At 43.1% G+C, this 22,520-nt stretch overlaps 1 protein-coding gene across 1 annotated transcript; it reads right to left on the bottom strand.

The window, feature by feature from the left end:
- Window positions 1–1,662: 1,662 nt before the first annotated feature.
- On the bottom strand, window positions 1,663–3,942 carry LOC133955713 (uncharacterized). Its single transcript, XM_062390698.1, has 4 exons — window positions 3,656–3,942; window positions 3,319–3,559; window positions 2,473–2,610; window positions 1,663–2,132 (listed from the first exon to the last, which is right to left on the bottom strand). Exons 1-4 carry the CDS (start codon window positions 3,832–3,834, stop codon window positions 1,863–1,865), a joined length of 828 nt encoding a protein of 275 aa, XP_062246682.1. The 5' UTR covers window positions 3,835–3,942; the 3' UTR covers window positions 1,663–1,862.
- Window positions 3,943–22,520: the final 18,578 nt, after the last annotated feature.

Here is a 22,520-nt window from a genome sequence, read left to right as displayed (position 1 = left end):
TTTATTCTCTTTTAAGATACAAACCCACACGCCAACATTAACCAACAACACAGTGTTCTGCAGATGATAAAAAGACCACAAATGTATTTGTCCTGCCAAGTGTTCTTATATCTCAAAACAAAATAAAATGGGGAAATTTGGTGCTGCTTTATTGGATGTAAGGTAACTGTTTGGCCTTGGTGGTCGACTGTAACCTACTAAGAGTCATTGTAGTTCTGAAGTGCAAGCGACTTGTAGTCGTTTTAAACAGCTGGTTTCAGTTAGGTTATGATAGGGGTTCAGAACCTGTCAATTATCAGGTTTCAATGTTGGGGGACAGAGCAGAGACAGGAACATCAGTATACAGTAGTGACAAGAACAACATTTATTCAAACATTAATAAGAGCAGTGAGACAGAGACAATGAAAAGTACAATCAGGTGCAGAAAAACTTCAGCATCCTCTGAATACTTTCATATTTAAAACATAATTCTCAGAATTCAGTAAAGATTTCACTGATTTAAACTTTGTCGTTGTCTTAACTGGATCATCATCAGAGTTTCTGGAGACAGAAACCAGTTGAGTCCAGTTTACTGCAGAGGCCGGGAGGTCGACGTGTTCAGGAGGATGTGGATCAGAAGGAGAGGTCGATCAGCTGCTTTAACAAAACAAAACATTTTTAGTTGAGCTTTTTGAAAACACATCTTAACATTTACATTTTAATCATGATTTTTTACTTCATCTCCTCTAAATAAAACAGAATAAAATCTGATCTAATGATTTATGGTAAGAGAAGCTCCACTAATTACTAGTGTTCATCTCCATCAATGACAGTCGGGATGAGAAGCTTGATGGACAGATTCTGCCGTGGTCCCACTTGAAGGTTCCTTCTGGACAAACCAGCTGGTGATGCTTGTTGCTGGACAGACGTCACGTTGCCGTTGCAGAGAGCTCCCAGAGCCTCCAGTGCAATGCTTCTATCAACCATGGTTACAGTGAGCTCGCCTCTCGCCCTGCAAAAGTAATGAAGGAACTTTTCTGGAAGGAAACTGAGGGTCATGAACTCCTGTCCTCTGGCTCTGTGGAATTAGGAAACCCAGTGATCTGTACGAGGACCCAGAGCTCATATTCATATGCAACACTTGTGATACAAAGAGGTCCGGATTTGGGTGTGTCAAAGAAACAAAGTTTAGAACCTGTTTTTCTTCACAGTTACAGGAACAGTCTGGTGAGATCTTCCAGAGAAATGGGGACAGACACACACGTGTTCATACACATATTATGAGGACAGTTTTAAGCATTAAATTAAATGGGACCAAAACTTTTTACTGTTGGGTTACATGTGCGTATATCATGTAGTAAATAAATAGAAATATACAATAAGAGGTCACTTTGTTTTTAATAACAGGTAGTAAAAGTTAAAGGTTCGGTTATTTTCTCTTTTGCTTCACACTTGTCTGGAAGCTTAAGAATCTCCTGCTGTGTTCTTCATATGTGAAAGGGAAAACTTAAGAGAAACTCTGGACCCCATTCTTCAGACAATTTCTGGAGTTCATGTCAGAAACCTTCTTGTGATGCCTGTAAACAATCTATATGGAGTGGAGAGACGTCAATTGGAGAGACAAATTCATTTAAAAGTTGATCTTATGCATCAAAGCTTTATGAAAAAAGGAGACAGAGCAGGTAGATTGCAGGTTGTTTATTCCATCCGTCTATAAAGTACACATACAGATAAGATATTATTTTTCCATATTCATCTCGATATCCCAATGACATGTGGTGGCATCGGAATACCTTGTACGTATTACACTATAAAAGAGAGGAATTCTTTCAAAGCCAAACAACAGATATGTTTTGTGAGAGTGAGAGAGAGACCTTCCTCTGTTAAACCTCTTTCAGCAGAAGGCCATAAGGACGGATGGCCCTCTCTACCATCTCCTGCTCTTCATCTTCTGATTTTCCCTTTGGGATGGGGACCAGCCAGTAGAGGTTGTTAACGTACTTCTTTCTGTACGCAGGGTTGATTCGATTCTGCAGAACCACTTTGTACGTCTTGCCATTCTTGCTGGAGGTGAACGTTTTGGCGTAGCGGTTCGCCTCACTTATGTCCGGTGTGGAGTAAATCCCCCTGCCATAGCTCTGCCCTGGTCCTGGCTGTTAAATAGAAGTATGAATTAGAATTTATTAACATTTATCGAATTTGTTTAAAAACATTTATAACAAAAATAAACAGTGAAGTTATTACAGTGGCATCATTGAAATACAGTGTGTTATTGTCTTAGCAACGTTGACAGTAATCACATCGTGGTCTTTTTCTTCTTGCTCTCCGGCCTTCAATGTTTTTGTTATGGTCTGCATGTAGTTTTTAGCTTTCAAATTCTATTTTTTACTCTTAAATAAAAAAGGGAAATAAAGAGAAGAGATCATTTTACATTTTGTGGTTTGAAATCTGTCATCATAGAGAGGCATGTTGAAATTGGATATGTAATCAAACCTTGTAGTGATCTCCGATGATGCCGTTGGCACCAGTCTTTGATGTCCCATGGTAAGACACAGGCCACTCCCCTGGGCTCGACTGGGTGCTACGGTACGTGGTTCCCAGCCAGGTAGTCCCAGGATACTCGTCCAGCACCTGTAACAATATGTTGATATCACATGATTTGGATGGTTTCTGATGAAGCAGAGAGGTGTGTTGCCTCTGTGTCTCTCTGTTTGCTTTGTCTTTTTGTGAGCAGGATTACATAAAAAGTGAAGGACAGATCTGCACCAAACTTGCTGGAGGATTTGGACATTGGGCCAGAGAAGAACAAATTCAATCGCTTTCCTTAGAGGAGACAGTTTGTTAGTTTTGGTTTCCACCCATCACTTTTCTCTTCCCCATTTCTCTCCTCCCACCACAACCCCCACGAGACTGGTTCTGCTTGAGGTTTCTCTTTCAGTTAATGAGGGAGTTTTTTCTCTCTACAGTTGCCAAAGGAACTGTTGGGTTTTTCTATAATTGTTAAGGTCTCCTTACAAGGTGAAGTGCCTGGAGATAATGTTCTGTATGTTGTGATGTCCATACAAATAAAATTGAACTGAATAAATCCAATCGAGCACCCCTAGCTCTGCAGCAGGCATCCAGAGACTAGCAGGTCAATTTAGCAGAGGCTTTTAGCAGCTGAAGAGTCATAAAGAATTATTCTCTCCAATAGATTTGTTATATTATTGATTATTTCGATGTATTTTTGCTTTTTAGCAGCAGGCATGTTTAAATGGTATTTGATGTTGAGCAGTTTCACAAAGAAAAATGGAAGGAGGTTCTGAAATTACAAGTCGTGTTTAACAAAGACACACCCACCTTGAGACCAAATCGGTACCAACCACATGGACGCTCGTACTTCTCTCCACCTCTCCAATAGGTCTCGGTCTCAGTCAGGTTGGTGAAATCATAGTTATACTGTGGGGCAAAGAATTCGTCCTCATCCATAATGAGATTCTTCTGGATATCAACAACCGGTTCGTCCAGTGCAGGAGAGAAAGCTCGACCACTGGGTTCCAGGATGGACTTGATGCAGTTGAAGCAGGATCTTGACGCTTGGCTGTAGTGTGAAGGAAAGAGCTGTACATTAGAAAACTAACTTTACAGAATAAAAACTGATCTCATGATTTAGGGTAAGAAAAGCTCCACTAATTACGAGTGTTCATCTCCATCAATGACAGTCGGGATGAGAAGCTTGATGGACAGATTCTGCCTTGATCCCACATGATGATTCGCTCTGGGCGAAAAAGCTGGTGATGCTTGTTGCTGGACAGACGTCACGTTGCCGTTGCAGAGTGCTCCCAGAGCCTCCAGTGCAATGCTTCTATCAACCATGTTTACAGTGAGCTCTCGTCCTACAGAAGTGATGAAGGAACTTTTCTTGAAGGAAACTGAGGGTTCGGAGCTCCTGTCTTCTGGCTGCGTTGAAAAAGGAAACCCGGTGATCTGTACGAGGACCTAGAGGTCATATTTATACGCAAACACTTTGTGATAGACACAGGTCAGGATTTGGGTGTGTCAAAGTTGAAAAGTTTCGAAAATGTTTTTCTTCACAGTAATAGGAACAATGTGACGAAATCTTCCAAAGAAATGGCGACAGACACACACGTGTTCATACACATATTATAAGCACAGTAGATTAGTCATCTGCTTTAAGCATTAAATAAAATGGGCCTCAATCTTTTCACTGTTGGGCTACATGTTCATATTTATCGTGTAGGAAATACATAAAAAGTATTATCAATAATGTCTAATCAGATCCATCTGGAATTTAACATTAATTCATAGATTAAACTTAAAATTTTCAAAAAAAACTTTTGCTACATTTTTAAATGACAAACTATATCACAAACTCTTGGCTGGCAATAGCATGTTGATAGTAATTGGAATATAAATATACAATAAGAGGTCATCTTGTTTTTAATGACAGGTAGTAATAGTTTAAGGTTCTGGTATTTTCTCTCTTGCTTCATACTTGTCTGGAAGCACAGACACTTACTGACAGTTGAGTTCTCCATGGAAGAATCTTTGTCTTTATTCTCTTTTAAGATACAAACCCACACGCCAACAATAACCAACAACACAGTGTTCTGCAGATGATAAAAAGACCACAAATGTATTTTTCCTGCCAATCAATCAAATTTATCAATCAAATTTTATTTGTATAGCCCATATTCACAAATTACAATTCATCTCATAGGGCTTTAACAGGGTGTGACATCCTCTGTCCTTAACCCTCAGCAAGAGTAAGGAAAAACTACAAAAAACCCTTTTTAACAGGGTAAAAATATGTAGAAACCTCAGAGAGAGCCACATGTGAGGGATCCCTCTCCCAGGACGGACAGAAGTGCAATAGATGCCACGTGCAGGAGAACATCATCAATAATCAAAGTCTCTAGCAGCATTGATGAAGCACAGTCCATGCTCAGCAACCATCTAGACCACGATCCACCATCCAGACCAGACGCCACTTCAGTCCTCAGTCACCGTCCACCGCCGCCCACCAGGAGGACCCATCACAAGCCACCACTGCGGTCCTGGTCCACCGCCCGTGCCCAATGCCAACGCGACATGTTCTTCCAAGTGTTCTTATATCTCAAAACAAAATAAAATGGGAAATTTGGTGCTGCTTTATTGGATGTAAGGTAACTGTTTGGCCTTGGTGGTCGACTGTAACCTACTAAGAGTCATTGTAGTTCAGGTCGATCAGCTGCTTTAACGAAACAACACATTTTTAGTTGAGCTTTTTGAAAACATCTTAACATTTTCTTTTTAATCATGATTTTTTATTTCATCTCCTCTAAATAAAACAGAATAAAATCTGATCTCACAATTTATGGTAAGAGAAGCTCCACTAATTACGAGTGTTCATCTCCATCAACGACAGTCGGGATGAGAAGCTTGATGGACAGATTCTGCTGTGGTCCCACTTGAAGGTTCCTTCTGGACAAACCAGCTGGTGATGCTTGTTGCTGGACAGACGTCACGTTGCCAGTGCAGAGTGCTCCCAGAGCCTCCAGTGCAATGCTTCTATCAACCATGTTTACAGTGAGCTCTCGTCCTACAGAAGTAATGAAGGAACTTTTCTGGAAGGAAACTGAGGGTCATGAACTCCTCACCTCAGGCTGCATGGAATAAGGAAACCCAGTGATTTGGACGAGGACCTAGAGGTCAAATTTATATGCAACACTTTGTGATACACACAGTTCAGGATTTGGGTGTGGCAGAAATAAAAAGTTTACATCCTTTTTTTCTTCATAGTTACAGGAACAGTCTGATGAAATCTTCCAGAGAAATGGGGAAAGACACACACAAATTCATACACATATTAAGAGGACAGTGGATTAGTCATCTGCTTTAAGCATTAAATAAAATGGGACTCAAACTTTTCACTGTTGGGCTACATGTGCATATTTATCGTGTAATAAATACATGTCATACATAAAAAGCTAAGTATTATCAATAATGTCATTTCAGATCTGTCTGGGTTTTAAAAATCATGCATTAGATGAAATTTAAAATTTTCAAAAAAAGTGAGATATTATTTTTGCTATATTTTTAAATGACAAACTATATCACAAACTGTTGGCTGGCAATAATATGTTGATATGATTGGAATAGAAATATACAATAAGAGGTCAAAACAAAATAAAAAGGGAAATTTGGTGCTGCTTGATTGGATTTAAGGGAACAGTTGGGCCTTGGTGAACGACTGTAACCTACTAAGAGTCATTGTAGCTCTGAAGTGCAAGCGACTTGTATTCGTTTTAAATGGCCGGTTTTCAGTTAGGTTATGATAGGGGTTCAGAACCTGTCAATAATCAGGTTTCAATGTTGGTGGACAGAGACAGGAACATCAGTATACATTAGTGACAATAACAACATTTTTTCAAACATTAATAAGAGCAGTGAGACGGAGACGATGAAAAGTACAGTCAGGTGCAGAAAAACTTCAGCATCCTCTGAATATTTTCATAATTTAAAACATAATTATCAGAATTCAGTAAAGATTTCACTGATTCAAAACTCTGTCGTTGTTTTTACTGGATCATCATCAGAGTTTCTGGAGACAGAAACCAGTTGAGTCCAGTTTACTACAGAGGCCGGCAGGTCCACGTGTTCAGGAGGATGTGGATCAGAAGGAGAGGTTGATGAGCGTTGTTCTCCTTCTTGTCTTCTGGACTCCACCTGATGAGCGGAGAGCTCAGGTCGATCAGCTGCTTTAATGAAACACCACATTTTTGGTTAGGTTTTTTGAAAACATATCTTAAAATCGACTTTTTAATCATGATTTTTTACTTCATCTCCTCTCAATAAAATAAATTCTTTAAGAGCAGGATTTATGCACAGGGGAACTACACAATGTGAAGTGTTTATCCCCTCCAAAGACACCAGCACTGTGGTCTGGCAGCCAGAGATCCCTTCACTGACCGCTCCTAATAAAAACACATTTGTTGTTATGTTACAAATTTTAAGCATCAGCACCAATCAATTCATTCACTAATGGATTGATGGATTGATGTAACTTGAAGGATTATCACCAGTTTAAAAATGGACAAACGGCTTTAAAATGCACCAATTTCCCCTTTAATTCTAATCCTTTTAGTTGTGAATTAAGTGATGGAGTTCGTATTATTTGATCAGTTTAAAGGGAGTTTTACCACTTAAAGATATAGTTGGTCTCTACTTACTCCGGAAGGAAGTATTTGACTCTTCAGCTGCTAAATGCTCCACTTGAGTAAAGAGTGGACAGTTTTTTTCTCTGAGGACACGGATGAGTGCTGCAGCCGAAAACGACACAGAGAGCTGTGAGACTGGACATAACAGTTAACGTGGTGATGAAACAACGAACTGAAAATTACATGGCCGTTTTCAGACATGAACTCTGGATGATACCTGGGACCAATTGTCCAGATTTTGCACTTTGCTTTTCACATGTGAAGAAAGCAGCTAGAGATTGTGCAGTTCGGACGTGTTCACAACAGGAAATATTTATTCATTCAGAATATTTAGGTGCTAATTGGCATCTGGGTAGAAAGCAAGTGTTTTGGTTTACAGGACATCAACAGCGTTATCTGCCCTTATGACCAGAGTTCTTGGATCTCATTGTCTTTGCAAGTTGGCATCTTCTCCTACATGTATGGCTCCTCTTCTTCATCCAGGGCTATTAGCATTATTTTGATCACGTGTAAGAATTGGAGCTCAATGTAGGTTCAATAAGGAAGACTCAAAGCCGCATACAGTTCAGCTGACTGCGGGCAGTCCTAAATATCAGGAACGCCCACAGCAGGGCTTAACCTGCATGCTGTCAGCTGATCGTGTGCATTCCCAAACATCCATTCAGGTCTGCCCGGGTTCCTTCAGCCAGTCACACAGCAGCTGTCAAACTTTAAAAATCCCTTCTCTTCTCTCCCTCAGCCAGCGTCAATGCAGTGACTCGCACAACCCCTCCTCCAGTCCTGAGAAGAACATTCATCACCTCTTCCGGATCCCGATGACAATGGCTATGGTGGCAGCTGACTGCCTGAAAACATACTTGTTACTCGTGGCATCCATTGTACTTCTGTCCATCCTGGAAGAGGGATCCCTCGCATGTGGCTCTTCCTGATGTTTCTACGTTTTTCCCTTCAAAGAAGGGTTTTTGTAGTTTTTCCTTACTCTTGTGAGGGTTAAGGACAGAGGATGTCACACTTAGGAAGTCCAACAGGGCAATGCTCATATATTGGCCATCCAAACAAACACTGATTGATGAACCATCTCCAGTGTCTAGACCCCGGGGGGTATTCCTGTACGACGCTCTGCTCCACCCGCTTCTAAATCTGATGACATCGCAGAGGGGTCTAAAATGCCAAAGACTAAAAATATTCACATTCTCTGTGCATTGTAAAAATAAACTTTGTTAAATTGAAAATCAAGTCTCTCCTGATTGAAATATCATCAACACTGCCACGCGATCGCGGTGAATCCTCTGGAAGATATCTGGCTGTGTTCTCGCAATGAGTCTCTGCATTATTTGACTCAGCCATTTGCGTTCTCACATACAGCCCCTCCAGATCATTTCAGTTTTTTTGTATGCATGTCTGAAAGCTAGTTATGAAGCTCTGTGAGGCTGAATGACTACACTCAAGTGATAATTCTCTGTAGGCTTACGAAGGCCTGTCCACATACTTATGGACTTTTAGCTTAACTTCAAACATTATTACTGTGAAAGTGTTACAACATATTGTCTGTGAATATAAGTAGACTTGAGGCGTTACCTGAGTTGTGGTGCAGGTCTTGCCATTGGTCCGGATCAAGTCGGGGGTGTTGTTTAGGTCAATGAGCAGTTTCTCTTAAGGCTGCAGAGTTGGAGCTGGAAGATCCAACAGGAGAATCTGTAGAGAGAACAGAGGGTGATGAATATCTGTAAGGTAATGCAGAAAAATCCAGCCACCTGGGCACAAATAAATAGGACACAAACAAATTATAACATCTCTTACCTCTGGACTGAACATGGTTCAATAAAAACAATTGTTTCAGAATATTGTTTTATAAATAAGTGAAGAGACAAGACACATTGTCCTGATCAGATTCAAGTTTTGTGCCACCAGAATTGTTTTACTCAGAACCAAAAGAGAACCAACACCTGCGATGAGACCAAGTCTGACAAGGCTACAGACTAGTATGAGGGGCCGTGAGGGACATTATTCAGAATATCCTCTCACACACACATCTATAATGCTCTCACACACACTACTGAAAAGCTCTCACACACTGTACTGAAAAGCTCTCACACGCACATATGAAATGCTCTCATACACACTACTGAAAAGCTCTCACACGCACAGGGCAGCGAGTCCGCGTCGCTCCGGTGCTGGAGGACCAGCGGGGGCCCCAGCGCTCGTAGCTTTATCAGGACCGGGCGGAGCATGGTCACTCCGCTTCAGACAGGCTCTCACCGTGTGTCCCTCCTCTCCGCACCCGAAACACTGCTCCGGCCGGCCCCTCCGGGGAGGCCGGTAAGCTCCACAGGCTTCACCGTCAACATGAAGGTTCTCGTTCCTCCTGCTGCGTTTTTCATATGTGAAATGGAAAACTTAGGAGAAACTCTGGACCCCTTTCTCCAGACAATTTCTAGAGTTCATGTTGTGATGCCTGTAAACAATCTTTATGGCGTGGAGAGACATCGATTTGAGAGACAAATTAATTTAAAACTTGATCTTATGCATCAAAGCTTTTTTTTAAAAAGGAGACAGAGCAGGTAGATTGCAGGTGGTTTATTCCATCCGTCTATAAAGCACACATACAGATGAGATATAATTTTTCGATATTCATCTTGATATGTAAATCACATTTGACAGCATCGGAGTACTTTGTTCGTATAACAATAAAAAGACAGGAATTCTTTCAAAGCTCCACAACTGGCCAGATGTGTTTGTGTGTGTGTGTGTGTGTGTGTGTGTGTGTATATCTGTGTGTGTGAGAGAGAGAGAGAGAGAGAGAGAGAGAGAGAGATCTTTCTCTGTTAGACCTCTTTCAGCAGAAGGCTATAAGGACGGATGGCCCTCTCTACCATCTCCTGCTCTTCATCTTCTGATTTTCCCTTTGGGATGGGGACCAGCCAGTAGAGGTCGTTATTGTACTTCTTTCTGTACTCAGGGTTGATTCGATTCTGCAGAACCACTTTGTACGTCTTGCCATTCTTGATGGAGGTGAACGTTTTGGCGTAGCTGATCGCCTCACTTATGTCTGGTGTGGAGTAAATCCCCCTGCCATAGGCCTGCCCTGGTCCTGGCTGTTAAATAGAAGTATGAATTATAATTTATTAACATTTATGGAATTTGTAAAATAACATTTAAAACAATAATTTTACCTCTCCTTGAACTGTCACCTTATCGTGGTGGAGAGGTTTGCGTGTCCCTGTGAACCTGAGGGCTGTGTTGTCTGGAGCCTTGTGCTCCTGGTAGGTTCTCTCATGGCAGAGTGGTCTCAGGTGAGGGGCCAGACTAAGAATGGTTCAAAAACCCTCAATGAATATCGATACAAGAGGAGATGGGACCCAGCCCGGAGGAAGCCCGGGGCCCCCGTCTGGAGCTAGGCCCAGACGGAGGGCTCGATGGCGAGCGTCTGGTGGCCGGGTTTGCCACGGAGCCCGGTCGGGCATAGCCCGAACAAACTACGTGGCACCCCCCCTCTCTTCATCTCATGGGCCCACCACCTGTGGGAAGACCCGTTGGGGTCGGGTGCGCAGCCACATGGGTGGAACGTCACCTCGCTGTGGGGAAAGGAACCGGAGCTTGTGAGGGAGGTGGAGCGCTATCAGTTAGATCTGGTGGGGCTTACCTCCACGCACAGTCTCAGCTCTGGTACCGTACTCCTGGATAAGGGTTGGACTTTATTCTTCTCCGGAGTTGCCAAGTGCGTGAGGCGCCGGGCGGGTGTGGGGATACTCATAAATCCCCGGCTGAGCGCCGCGGTGTTGGAGTTTACCCCGGTAGACGAGAGGGTCGCCTCCCTGCGCCTAAGGGTTGTAGGGGGGAAAACTCTGACTGTTGTTTGTGCGTATGCACCAAACAGCAGTTCAGAGTACTCGGCCTTCTTGGAGACCCTGAATGGAGTCCTGTATGGGCCTCCGGTAGGGGAGTACGTACTTCTGCTGGGTGACTTCAACGCCCACGTGGGCAACGATGGAGACACCTGGAGAGGCGTGGTGGGGAGGAACGGCCTCCCTGATCTGAACCCGAGCGGTCATTTGTTATTGGACTTCTGTGCTAGCCATGGATTATCCATAACAAACACCATGTTCGAACATAAGGGTGCTCATAAGTGTACCTGGTACCAGAGTACCCTAGGCCGAAGATCAATGATCGATTTTGTGATCGTGTCATCTGATCTGAGGCCGCATGTTTTGGACACTCGGGTAAAGAGAGGGGCGGAACTGTCAACCGACCACCATCTGGTTGTGAGTTGGATCAGGGTGTGGGGGAAATTTCCAGATGGACCTGGTAAGCCCAAACGAGTAGTGCGGGTGAACTGGGAACGCCTGGAGGAGGCCCCCGTCCTAGGTATCTTCAACTCACACCTCCGGCGGAGTTTTTCTGGCATTCCTGTGGAGGTTGGGGGCATTGAGCCGGAGTGGGCGGTGTTCAAAGCCTCCATTGCTGAAGCTGCGGCGGCTAGCTGTGGCCTCAGGGTCTTAGGTTCCTCAAGGGGCGGTAACCCTCGGACACCGTGGTGGACACCGGTGGTCAGGGAAGCCGTTCGATTGAAGAAGGAGGCCTTCCGGGATATGATATCCTGGAGGACTCCTGACTCGGTAGCAGGGTACCGACAGGCCCGAAGGGCTGCAGCTGCTGCTGTGTCGGAGGCTAAGCAGCGGGTGTGGGAGAAGTTCGGAGAGGCCATGGAGAAGGACTTTCGGTCGGCACCAAAGTGTTTCTGGAAGACTATCCGGCACCTCAGGAGGGGGAAACGGGGAACCATCCAAGCTGTGTACAGTAAGGATGGGACTCTGTTGACCTCAACTGAGGAGGTTGTCGGACGTTGGAAGGAACACTTTGAGGAACTCCTGAATCCGAATAACACGCCCTCTATGTTGGAGTCAGAGCTCGAGGTTGATGGTGTTTCATCGTCAATTTCCCTGGTGGAGGTCACTGAGGTGGTCAAACATCTCCGCAGTGGCAAGGCCCCAGGGATTGATGAGATCCGGCCAGAAATGCTAAAGGCTCTGGGTGTTGAGGGGCTGTCATGGTTGACACGCCTATTCAACATCGCGTGGGAGTCGGGTACAGTGCCAAAGGAGTGGCAAACCGGGGTGGTGGTTCCCCTGTTCAAAAAGGGGGACCAGAGAGTGTGTGCCAATTACCGGGGCATCACACTTCTCAGCCTCCCTGGTAAAGTCTACTCCAAGGTGCTGGAAAGGAGGGTTCGGCCGATCGTCGAACCTCAGATTGAAGAGGAACAATGCGGTTTTCGCCCCGGACGTGGAACTACGGACCAGCTCTTCACTCTCGCAAGGATCCTGGAGGGGGCCTGGGAGTATGCCCATCCGGTCTACATGTGTTTTGTGGATCTGGAGAAGGCGTATGACCGGGTCCCCCGGGAGAAACTGTTGGAGGTGCTGCGGGAGTATGGGGTAAGGGGGTCTATCCTCAGGGCCATCCAATCCCTGTACTCCCAAAGCGAGAGCTGTGTTCGCGTCCTCGGCAGCCAGTCAGTTTCGTTCTCAGTGGATGCTGGTCTCCGCCAGGGCTGCGCCTTGTCACCAATCCTGTTTGTGATATACATGGACAGGATATCGAGGCGTAGTCGTGGTGGGGAGGGGTTGCAGTTCGGTGGTCTGAGGATCTCGTCACTGCTTTTTGCAGATGACGTGGTCCTCATTGGATCATCGGCCTGTGACCTTCAGCACTCACTGGATCGGCTGGCGGCTGAGTGTGAAGCGGCTGGGATGAGGATCAGCACCGCTAAATCTGAGGCCATGACTCTTAGCAGGAAACCGATGGATTGCTTACTCCGGGTAGGAAATGAGTCCTTAGCCCAAGTGAAGGAGTTCAGGTACCTTGGGGTCTTGTTCGCGAGTGAGGGTACTATGGAGCGTGAGATTGGCCGGAGAATCGGAGCAGCGGGGCGGTATTGCGTTCGCTTTACAGCACCGTTGTAACGAAAAGAGAGCTGAGCCGCAAGGCAAAGCTCTCGATCTACCAGTCGATCTTCGTTCCTATCCTCACCTATGGTCATGAGGGCTGGGTGATGACCGAAAGGACCGAAAGGACGAGATCACAGGTACAAGCGGCCGAGAGGGGTTTTCTGAGAAGGGTGGCTGGCGTCTCCCTTAGGGATAGGGTGAGAAGCTCAGCCATCCGTGAGGAACTCGGATTAGAGCCGCTGCTCCTTTACTTAGAAAGGAGTCAGCTGAGGTGGTTCGGGCATCTGGTAAGGATGCCCACTGGGCGCCTTCCTTGGGAGGTGTTTCAGGCACGTCCAGTGGGGAGGAGACCTCGGGGAAGACCCAGGACTAGGTTGAGAGATTATATCTCAACACTGGCCTGGGAACGCCTCGGGATCCCCCCGTCAGAGTTGGTCAATGTGGCCCGGGAAAGGGAAGTCTGGGGCCCCCTGCTTGAGCTGCTCCCCCCGCGACCCGACCCCGGATAAGCGGATGAAAATGAGTGAGATGAGAGACAATAATTTTAACAATTACAACAATGATTTTATTACAGTAGCATTATTGAAATACAGTGTGTTATTGTCTTAGCAACGTTGACAGTAATCACATCCTGGTCTTTTTCTACTTGCTCTCTGGCCTTCAATGTTTTTGAAGCTTTCAAATTATATTTGTTACTCTTAAATAAAAATGGTAAAGAAGAGAGGAGATATTTTTACATTTTGTGGTTTGAAATAATGATGATGTGAATGTGTGATTCTACAGCATTCACACTGACAACAATGGATATGTAATCAAACCTCGTAGTGATCTCCAATGATGCCTTCGGCACCTGCCTTTGATGTCCCATGGTAAGACACAGGCCACTCCCCTGGGCTTGACTGGGTGCTACGGTACCTGGTTCCCAGCCAGGTAGTCCCAGGATACTTGTCCAGCACCTGTGACAAAGTGTTGACATCACATGCTTTGGATGGCTTCTAATGAAGCAGATATGTTCGTTGCCTCTTGGCATGCTTTGTGTTTTTTTTGAGCAGGATAACAAAAAACGTTAAGGACAGATTTGCACAAATTGTTGGAGGATTAGGACATTGGGCCAGAGAAGAACAAACTCAATCACTTTCCTTAAAGGAGACAGTTTGATAGATTTGGTTTCCACCCATCACTTTTCTCTCCCCAATACCAATAAATGGTATTCTATTAAGAGCAGTTTCACAAAAAAACTGGAAGGACGTTCCGAAATTACAAGTCAACTTTAACAAAGACACACCCACCTTGAGTCCAAATCTGTACCAACCACATGGACGCTCGTACTTCTCTCCACCTCTCCAATAGGTCTCGGTCTCAGTCAGGTTGGTGAAATCATAGTCATACACTGGGGCAAAGAATTCCTCCTCATCCATAATGAGATTCTTCATGATATTAACAACACCTCATCCAGTGCAGGAGAGGCAGCTCGACCAGTGGCTTCCAGGATGGACTTGATGCAGTGGAAGCTGGATCTTGACACTTGGCTGTAGTGTGAAGGAAAGAGCTGTACATTAGAAAACTGCATTCACTAACTTCACAGAATAAATTCTGATCTCATGATTTAGGGTAAGAAAAGTTGCACTAATTACGAGTGTTCATCTCCATCGACGATAGTCGGGATGAGAAGCTTGATGGACAGATTCTGCCGTGGTCCCACTTGAAGGCTCCTTGTGGACAAACCAGCTGGTGATGCTTGTTGCTGGACAGACGTCACGTTGCCAGTGCAGAGTGCTCCCAGAGCCTCCAGTGCAATGCTTCTATCAACCATGTTTACAGTGAGCTCTCGTCCTACAGAAGTAAAGAAGGATCTTTTCTGGAAGGAAAGTGAGGGTCATGAACTACTGTCCTCTGGCTGCGTGGAATAACAGTGATCTGTACAAGGACCCAGAACTCATATTTATATGCAAACACTTTGTGATACACACAGTTCAGGATTTGGGTGTGTCAAAGAAACATAGTTTAGAACCTGTTTTTCCACACATTAACAGGAACAGTCTGATAACATCTTCCAGAGAATTGGGGACAGACACACATGTTTTTTTAATGACAAATTATATAACACAAACTGTTGGCTGGCAATAGCATGTTGATAGTTATTGGAATAGAAATATACAATAAGAGGTCACTTTGTTTTTAATGAGAGGTAGTATTAGATAAAGGTTCTGGTATTTTCTCTCTTGCTTCATACTTGTCTGGAAGCACAGACACTTACTGACAGTTGAGTTTTCCAAGGAAGAATCTTTTTCTTTATTCTCTTTTAAGATACACACCAACACGCCGAGATTAACCAACAACCCAGTGTTCTGCAGATGATAAAAAGACCACAAATGTATTTGTCTTGCCAAGTGTTCTTATATCTCAAAACAAAATAAAAAGGGAAATTTGGTGCTGCTTGATTGGATTTAAGGGAACTGTTGGGCCTTGGTGGACGACTGTGCCCTACTCAGTGCCATTGTAGTTCTGAAGTGAAGTGACTAGAAGTCGTTTTAAACGGCTGGTTTCAGTTAGGTTATGATAGGGGCTCATAACCTGTCAATTATCACGTTTCAATGTTGGTGGACTGAACAGAGACAGGAACATCAGTATACAGTAGTGACAATAACAACATTTATTCAAACATTAATAAGAGCAGCGAGACAGAGACGATGAAAAGTACAGCCAGGTGCAGAAAAACTTCAACATATTCATAATTTAAAACATAATAATCAGAATTCAGTAAAGATTTCACTGATTCTAAACTCTGTCGTTGTCTTAATTGGATCATCATCAGAGTTTCTGGAGACAGAAACCAATAGAGTCCAGTTTACTACAGAGGCCAGCAGGTCCACGTGTTCATGAGGATGTGGATCAGAAGGAGAGGTTGATGAGCGTTGTTCTCCTTCTTGTCTTCTGGACTCCACCTGATGAGCGGAGAGCTCAGGTCGATCAGCTGCTTTAACGAAACAACACATTTTTTGTTGAACTTTTTGAAACATATCTTAACATTTTCTTTTTAATCATGATTTGTTACTTCATCTCCTCTAAATAAAACAGAATAAAATCTGATCTCATGATTCATGGTAAGAAAAGCTCCACTAATTACGAGTGTTCATCTCCATCCATGACAGTCGGGATGAGAAGCTTGATGGACAGATTCTGCTGTGGTCCCACTTGAAGGTTCCTTCTGGACAAACCAGCTGGTGATGCTTGTTGCTGGAGAGACGTCACGTTGCCAGTGCAGAGTGCTCCCAGAGCCTCCAGTGCAATGCTTCTATCAACCATGTTTACAGTGAGCTCTCGTCATACAGAAATAATGAAGGAACTTTTCTGGAAGGAAACTGAGGGTCATGAACTCCTCATTTCAGGCTGCATGGAATAAGGAAACCCAGTGATTTGGAAGAGGACCTAGAGGTCAAATTTATATGCAACACTTTATGTTACACACAGTTCAGGATTTGGGTGTGGCAAAAATAAAAAGTTTACAACCTTTTTTTCTTCATAGTTAAAGGAATATTCTGATGAAATCTTCCAGAGAAATGGGGAAAGACACACACAAATTCATACACATATTAAGAGGACAGTGGATTAGTCATCTGCTTTAAGCATTAAATAAAATGGGACTCAAACTTTTCACTGTTGGGCTACATGTGCATATTTATCGTGTAATAAATACATGTCGTACATAAAAAGCTAAGAATTATCAATAATGTCATTTCAGATCCGTCTGGGATTTAGCAATCATGCATTAGATGAAATTTAAAATTTTCAAAAAAAGTGAGATATTATTTTTGCTACATTTTTAAATGACAAACTATATCACAAACTGTTGGCTGGCAATAGCATGTTGATATTGATTGGAATAGAAATATACAATAAGAGGTCACCTTGTTTTTAATGACAGGTAGTAATAGTTGAAGGTTCCGGTATTTTCTCTCTTGCTTCATACTTGTCTGGAAGCACAGACACTTACTGACAGTTGAGTTCTCCATGGAAGAATCTTTGTCTTTATTCTCTTTTAAGATACAAACCCACACGCCAAGATTAACCAACAACCCAGTGTTCTGCAGATGATAAAAAGACCACAAATGTAATTGTCTTGCCGAGTGTTCTTATATCTCAAAACAAAATAAAAAGGGAAATTTGGTGCTGCTTGATTGGATTTAAGGGAACAGTTGGGCCTTGGTGGACGACTGTTACCTACTCAGTGCTATTGTAGTTCTGAAGTTCAAGCGACTTGTATTCGTTTTAAACTGCCAGTTTTCAGTTAGGTTATGATAGGGGTTCAGAACCTGTCAATTATCAGGTTTCAATGTTGGTGGACAGAGCAGAGACAGGAACATCAGTATACAGTAGTGACAATAACAACATTTATTCAAACATTAATAAGAGCAGCGCGACAGAGACGATGAAAAGTACAGCCAGGTGCAGAAAAACTTCAGCATCCTCTGAATATTTTCATAATTAAAAAACATAATACTCAGAATTCAGTAAAGATTACACTGATTCAAAACTCTGTCGTTGTTTTAACTGGATCATCATCAGAGTTTCTGGAGACAGAAACCAGTTGAGTCCAGTTTACTGCAGAGGCCGGCAGGTCGACGTGTTCAGGAGGATGTGGATCAGAAGGAGAGGTTGATGAGCGTTGTTCTCCTTCTTGTCTTCTGGACTCCACCTGATGAGCGGAGAGCTCAGGTCGATCAGCTGCTTTAACGAAACAACACATTTTTTGTTATGCTTTTTGAAAACACATCTTAAAATCGACTTGTTAATCATGATTTTTTAATTCATCTCCTCTCAATAATACAAATTCTTTAAAGAGCAGGATTTATGCACGGGGGAACTACACAATGTGAAGTGTTTATCCCTTATTTACTCCAAAGACATTAGCACTGTGGTCTGGCAGCCAGATATCCCTTCACTTCCCACTCCTAATAAAAACACATTTGTTGTTATGTTACAAATTTTAAGCAGCATCAGCATCAATCAATTCATTCACTAATGGATTGATGGATTGATGTAACTTGAAGGATTATCACCAGTTTAAAAATGGACAAACGACTTTAAAATGCACCAATTTCCCCTTTAATTCTAATCCTTTTAGTTGTGAATTAAGTGATGGATTTCATCACTTAATTAAGTGATGGATTTCATCACTTAATTCACAAGTGATGAAATCCACTTGTGAATATTTAAATCATCTTCTCTAAACATCACCAACATGTACATAAACATGATTTTGCTTGGGTTTTGGAAATAGCTCTGACACGACATTGACATATAGTTGGTCTCTACTTACTCCGGAAGGAAGTATTTGACTCTTCAGCTGCCAAATGCTCCACTTGAGTAAAGAGTGGACAGTTTTTTTCTCTGAGGACACGGATGAGTGCTGCAGCCGAAAACGACACGGAGAGCTGTGAGACTGGACATAACAGTTAACGTGGTAACTTCGGATGAAACAACGAACTGAAAATTACATGGCCGTTTTCAGACATGAACTCTGGATGACACCTGGGACCTGTTGTCCAGATTTTGCACTTTGCTTTTCACATGTGAAGAAAGCAGCTAGAGATTGTGCAGTTCGGACGTGTTCAAAACAGGAAAACATTCAGAATATTTAGGTGCTAATTGGCATCTGGGTAGAAAGCAAGTGTTTTAGTTTACAGAACATCAACAGCGGCATCTGCCCTTATGACCACAGTTCTTGGATCTCATTGTCTTTGCAAGTTGGCATCTTCTCCTACATGTATGGCTCCTCTTCTTCATCCAGAGCTATTAGCATTTTTTTGATCACGTGTAAGAAATGGAGCTCAGCGTAGGTTCAATAAGAAAGACTTAAAGCCGCATACAGTTCAGCTGACTGCGGGCAGTCCTAAATATCGGGAACGCCCACAGGAGGGCTTAACCTGCATACTGTCAGCTGATCGTGGGCGTTCCCAAACATCCATTCAGGTCTGCCCGGGTTCCTTCAGCCAGTCACACAGCAGCTGTCAAACTTTAAAAATCCATTCTCTCCTCTTCCTCAGCCAGCGTCAATGCAGTGACTCGCACAACCCCTCCTCCAGTCCTGAGAAGAACATTCATCACCTGTTCCGGAGCCCGTTGACAATGGCTATGGAGGCAGCTGACTGCCTGAAAACATACTTGTTACTCGTGGCATCCATTGCACTTCTGTCCGTCCTCGAAGAGGGATCCCTCGCATGTGGCTCTTCCTGATGTTTCTACGTTTTTCCCTTCAGAGAAGGGTTTTTGTAGTTTTTCCTTACTCTTGTGAGGGTTAAGGACAGAGGATGTCACACTTAGTAAGTCCAACAGGGCAATGCTCATATATTGGCCATCCAAACAAACGATGACTCATGAACCATCACCAGTGTCTAGACCCCGGGGGGTATTCCTGTACGACGCTCTGCTCCACCCGCTTCTAAATCTGATGACATCGCAGAGGGGTCTTAAATGCCAAAGACTAAAAATATTCACATTCTCTGTGCATTGTAAAAATAAACTTTGTTAAATTGAAAATCAAGTCTCTCCTGATTGAAATATCATCGACACTGCCACGCGATCGCGGTGAATCCTCTGGAAGATATCTGGCTGTGTTCTCGCAATGAGTCTCTGCATTATTTGACTCAGCCATTTGCGTTCTCACATACAGCCCCTCCAGATCATTTCAGTTTTTTTGTATGCATGTCTGAAAGCTAGTTATGAAGCTCTGTGAGGCTGAATGACTACACTCAAGTGATAATTCTCTGTATTCTTACGAAGGCCTGTCCACATACTTATGGACTTTTAGCTTAACTATACACATTATTGCTGTGAAAGTGTTACAACATATTGTCTGTGAATATAAGTAGACTTGAGGCGTTACTTGAGTTGTGGTGCAGGTCTTGCCATTGGTCCTGATCAAGTCGGGGTGTTGTTTAGGTCAATGAGCAGTTTCTCTTAAGGCTGCAGAGTTGGAGCTGGAAGATCCAACAGGAGAATCTGTAGAGAGAACAGAGGGTGATGAATATCTGTAAGGTAGTGCAGAAAAATCCAGCCACTTGGGCACAATTAAATAGGACACAAACAAATTATAAAATATGTGGGAACAAAGAACTGTGACCAACACGATCGAATCCTCTCATGAGTTTACAAACGGCAACAGTTCACTGTATTTCAACAGCTCACTATATATGCAAGAGCTCATTGTCTCGGTCAAGCAGAGCTGTGAAAACACAGATTAGATTAGATTAGATTCAACTTTATTGTCATTGCACAGTAAAAGTACTTATACAACGAAATGCAGTTTAGCGTCTAACCAGAAGTGCAAAAAAAAGGAGTTAAAGTGCAGAGTATTGTGCGTATATGAAATGTAAATAAATAAGATATGTACAGTAGCAAATATATATATGGAATAATACAGTATTGACAGATATTGTATGATATAAGAACTATGAACAGACATAAAGGAAATAGTACAGTATTAACAGCTTTTGTATGATATAAGAACTATGAGCAGTAAGTAATATGTCTGAAGTAGTACAGTATTAACAGGTATTGTATGATATAATAACTTTAAGCAAGATAAATATATGAAAATATATAAAAATATATAGATATGAATATACTATAGGCAGAATAATACAGTAGTAAAAAAAAGTGACAAGTGTTCAAATGTTCAGTGGTTGGAGGAGGGTGTGTGGCCGGGGGGGCTGCTGCTATCACTGCGGTGCAGAGTTCAGCAGGGTGACAGCTGCAGGGATGAAGTTGTTCCTGAACCTGCTAGTCCGGGAACGGGAACGGAGGACCCTGTAGCTCCTCCCAGAAGGGAGGAGGGCAAACAGTCTGTGGCTGGGGTGAGAGCTGTCCTTGACGATGCTGTGCGCTCTCCGCAGACATCTCTTGCCCTGGACAGCTGCAATGGTGGGGAGTGAGGAACTGGTGATGCGTTGGGCAGTTTTAACCACCCTCTGCAGTGACTTCTGGTCCGCAACAGAGCAGCTGCCATACCACACTGAGATGCAGTTAGTGAGGATGCTCTCAAGGTGACGGTTGTCCTAGCAACCAAGGTCATAGAACAGATCCATACAGATATCATGGACCGAGCGTCTGGTCTAGGTTACCAGGCGGTATTTGTCCTGCACCTGGGATCAAAGGAATAATTAATTATATAAGGCAGCCATTTCTGTTTGTTTTTTTACTTGGGTACATCTAAGATAACATTGAAGGTTCAAGCCGCAGTCGTCCCAAATGGGCTCCATTTCTGAAAATATCCCCTACACTGATATCAGCCGCAAAGACGTCAGAGGTTTTGAAGACTTGCATAATGATTTGATTGGCTAATTCTTCAATGTGTCTGTACTCTGGGGAAGAGGGCACAAGGTTCAGGCTGGGGTTTATAAGTCAATTTGTAAAGAACAGCCCACTCAGGATCAGGTTACACAGGCATTCCAATGTTTTATAGAATGCAGCTTTAAGGAGTTTCACTTTCATTTCTGAGAAAAATATTCTCTGCCATGAAATTGCATCAGGGTCTTCACTCCTGGCTGTCACCATTATCATCTGAACACAAGTACAAGTTGAATCATTTGTCCACCAAAACACAGTCTTTATCTGCAAGATTATGACAAACAATTCTCACCTGGGAGTTTTTTTTCCCAAACTCAAAGATGAAAATCTGTTAATTAAATATTTTTTGTCTTAAGCTCAAATGGACACCTTATTCTTACAATTAAAATGTCTTACACAAATATAAGGTTCTTTATTGTTTCATTTGCTTTTCACCCAAAGATATTTTTAATAGAAAGGCAGGAACAATAGAGCTTTTTGCAGACGTGAACTGTACTCCAGGTAAACTGACATTCTCCAGAGGGGCTGTGTGGAAGAATGCAACTGTCCAAGTGAGAGTTTCTCCTGCCCGGCCCGGAGTAAACACTCAAGCTAATGATGGTGTTTCTGATATGCATCAGATGTATTACTGAAAAAAATAAACAAATCAAAAAGAATACATATATCTGAGGATGAAAAAGCGGTGGCTTACACATAGAAGACACAATTGAAGGTGTTAACAGAGCTTTCGGGGGTTAGGGCGAACGATGTGCTGTAAACAAAAACTCATGATCTCCTCAGCAGACGTATGCTCTACCCCTTACCTGAGTGTTCCCAAGATTTCAGTGTTGTTGTGAACGCACCTGGAGAATCTCCTGCTGCGTTCTTCATATGTGAAAGGGAAAACTTAGGAGAAACTCTTGACCCCTTTCTCCAGACAGTTTCTGGAGTTAATGTCTGGAACCTTCGTGTGATGCCTGTAAACAATCTTTATGGCGTGGAGAGACATCGATTGGACAGACAAATTCGATTAAAACTTGATCTTATGCATCAAAGCTTTTTGAAA

Source organism: Platichthys flesus, chromosome 6 (assembly GCF_949316205.1).
Source record: "Platichthys flesus chromosome 6, fPlaFle2.1, whole genome shotgun sequence".
In the NCBI taxonomy this organism is placed as follows: Eukaryota; Metazoa; Chordata; class Actinopteri; order Pleuronectiformes; family Pleuronectidae; genus Platichthys; species Platichthys flesus.
The sequence above is the reverse complement of the archived record's forward strand: the minus strand, read 5'-3'. Positions and strand labels throughout refer to the sequence as shown.

Bases quoted from the DNA above. Each gene is read 5' to 3' on its own strand.
- LOC133955713 (XM_062390698.1), bottom strand. From the start codon at position 3,834: ATGGTTGATAGAAGCATTGCACTGGAGGCTCTGGGAGCACTCTGCAAC. The intron at 3,560-3,655 runs GTAATTAGTGGA...TTCACACTACAG, and splicing joins ATTGATGGAGATGAACACTC to CCAAGCGTCAAGATCCTGCT. The intron at 2,611-3,318 runs GTGGGTGTGTCT...ATATTGTTACAG, and splicing joins GGTACCGATTTGGTCTCAAG to GTGCTGGACGAGTATCCTGG.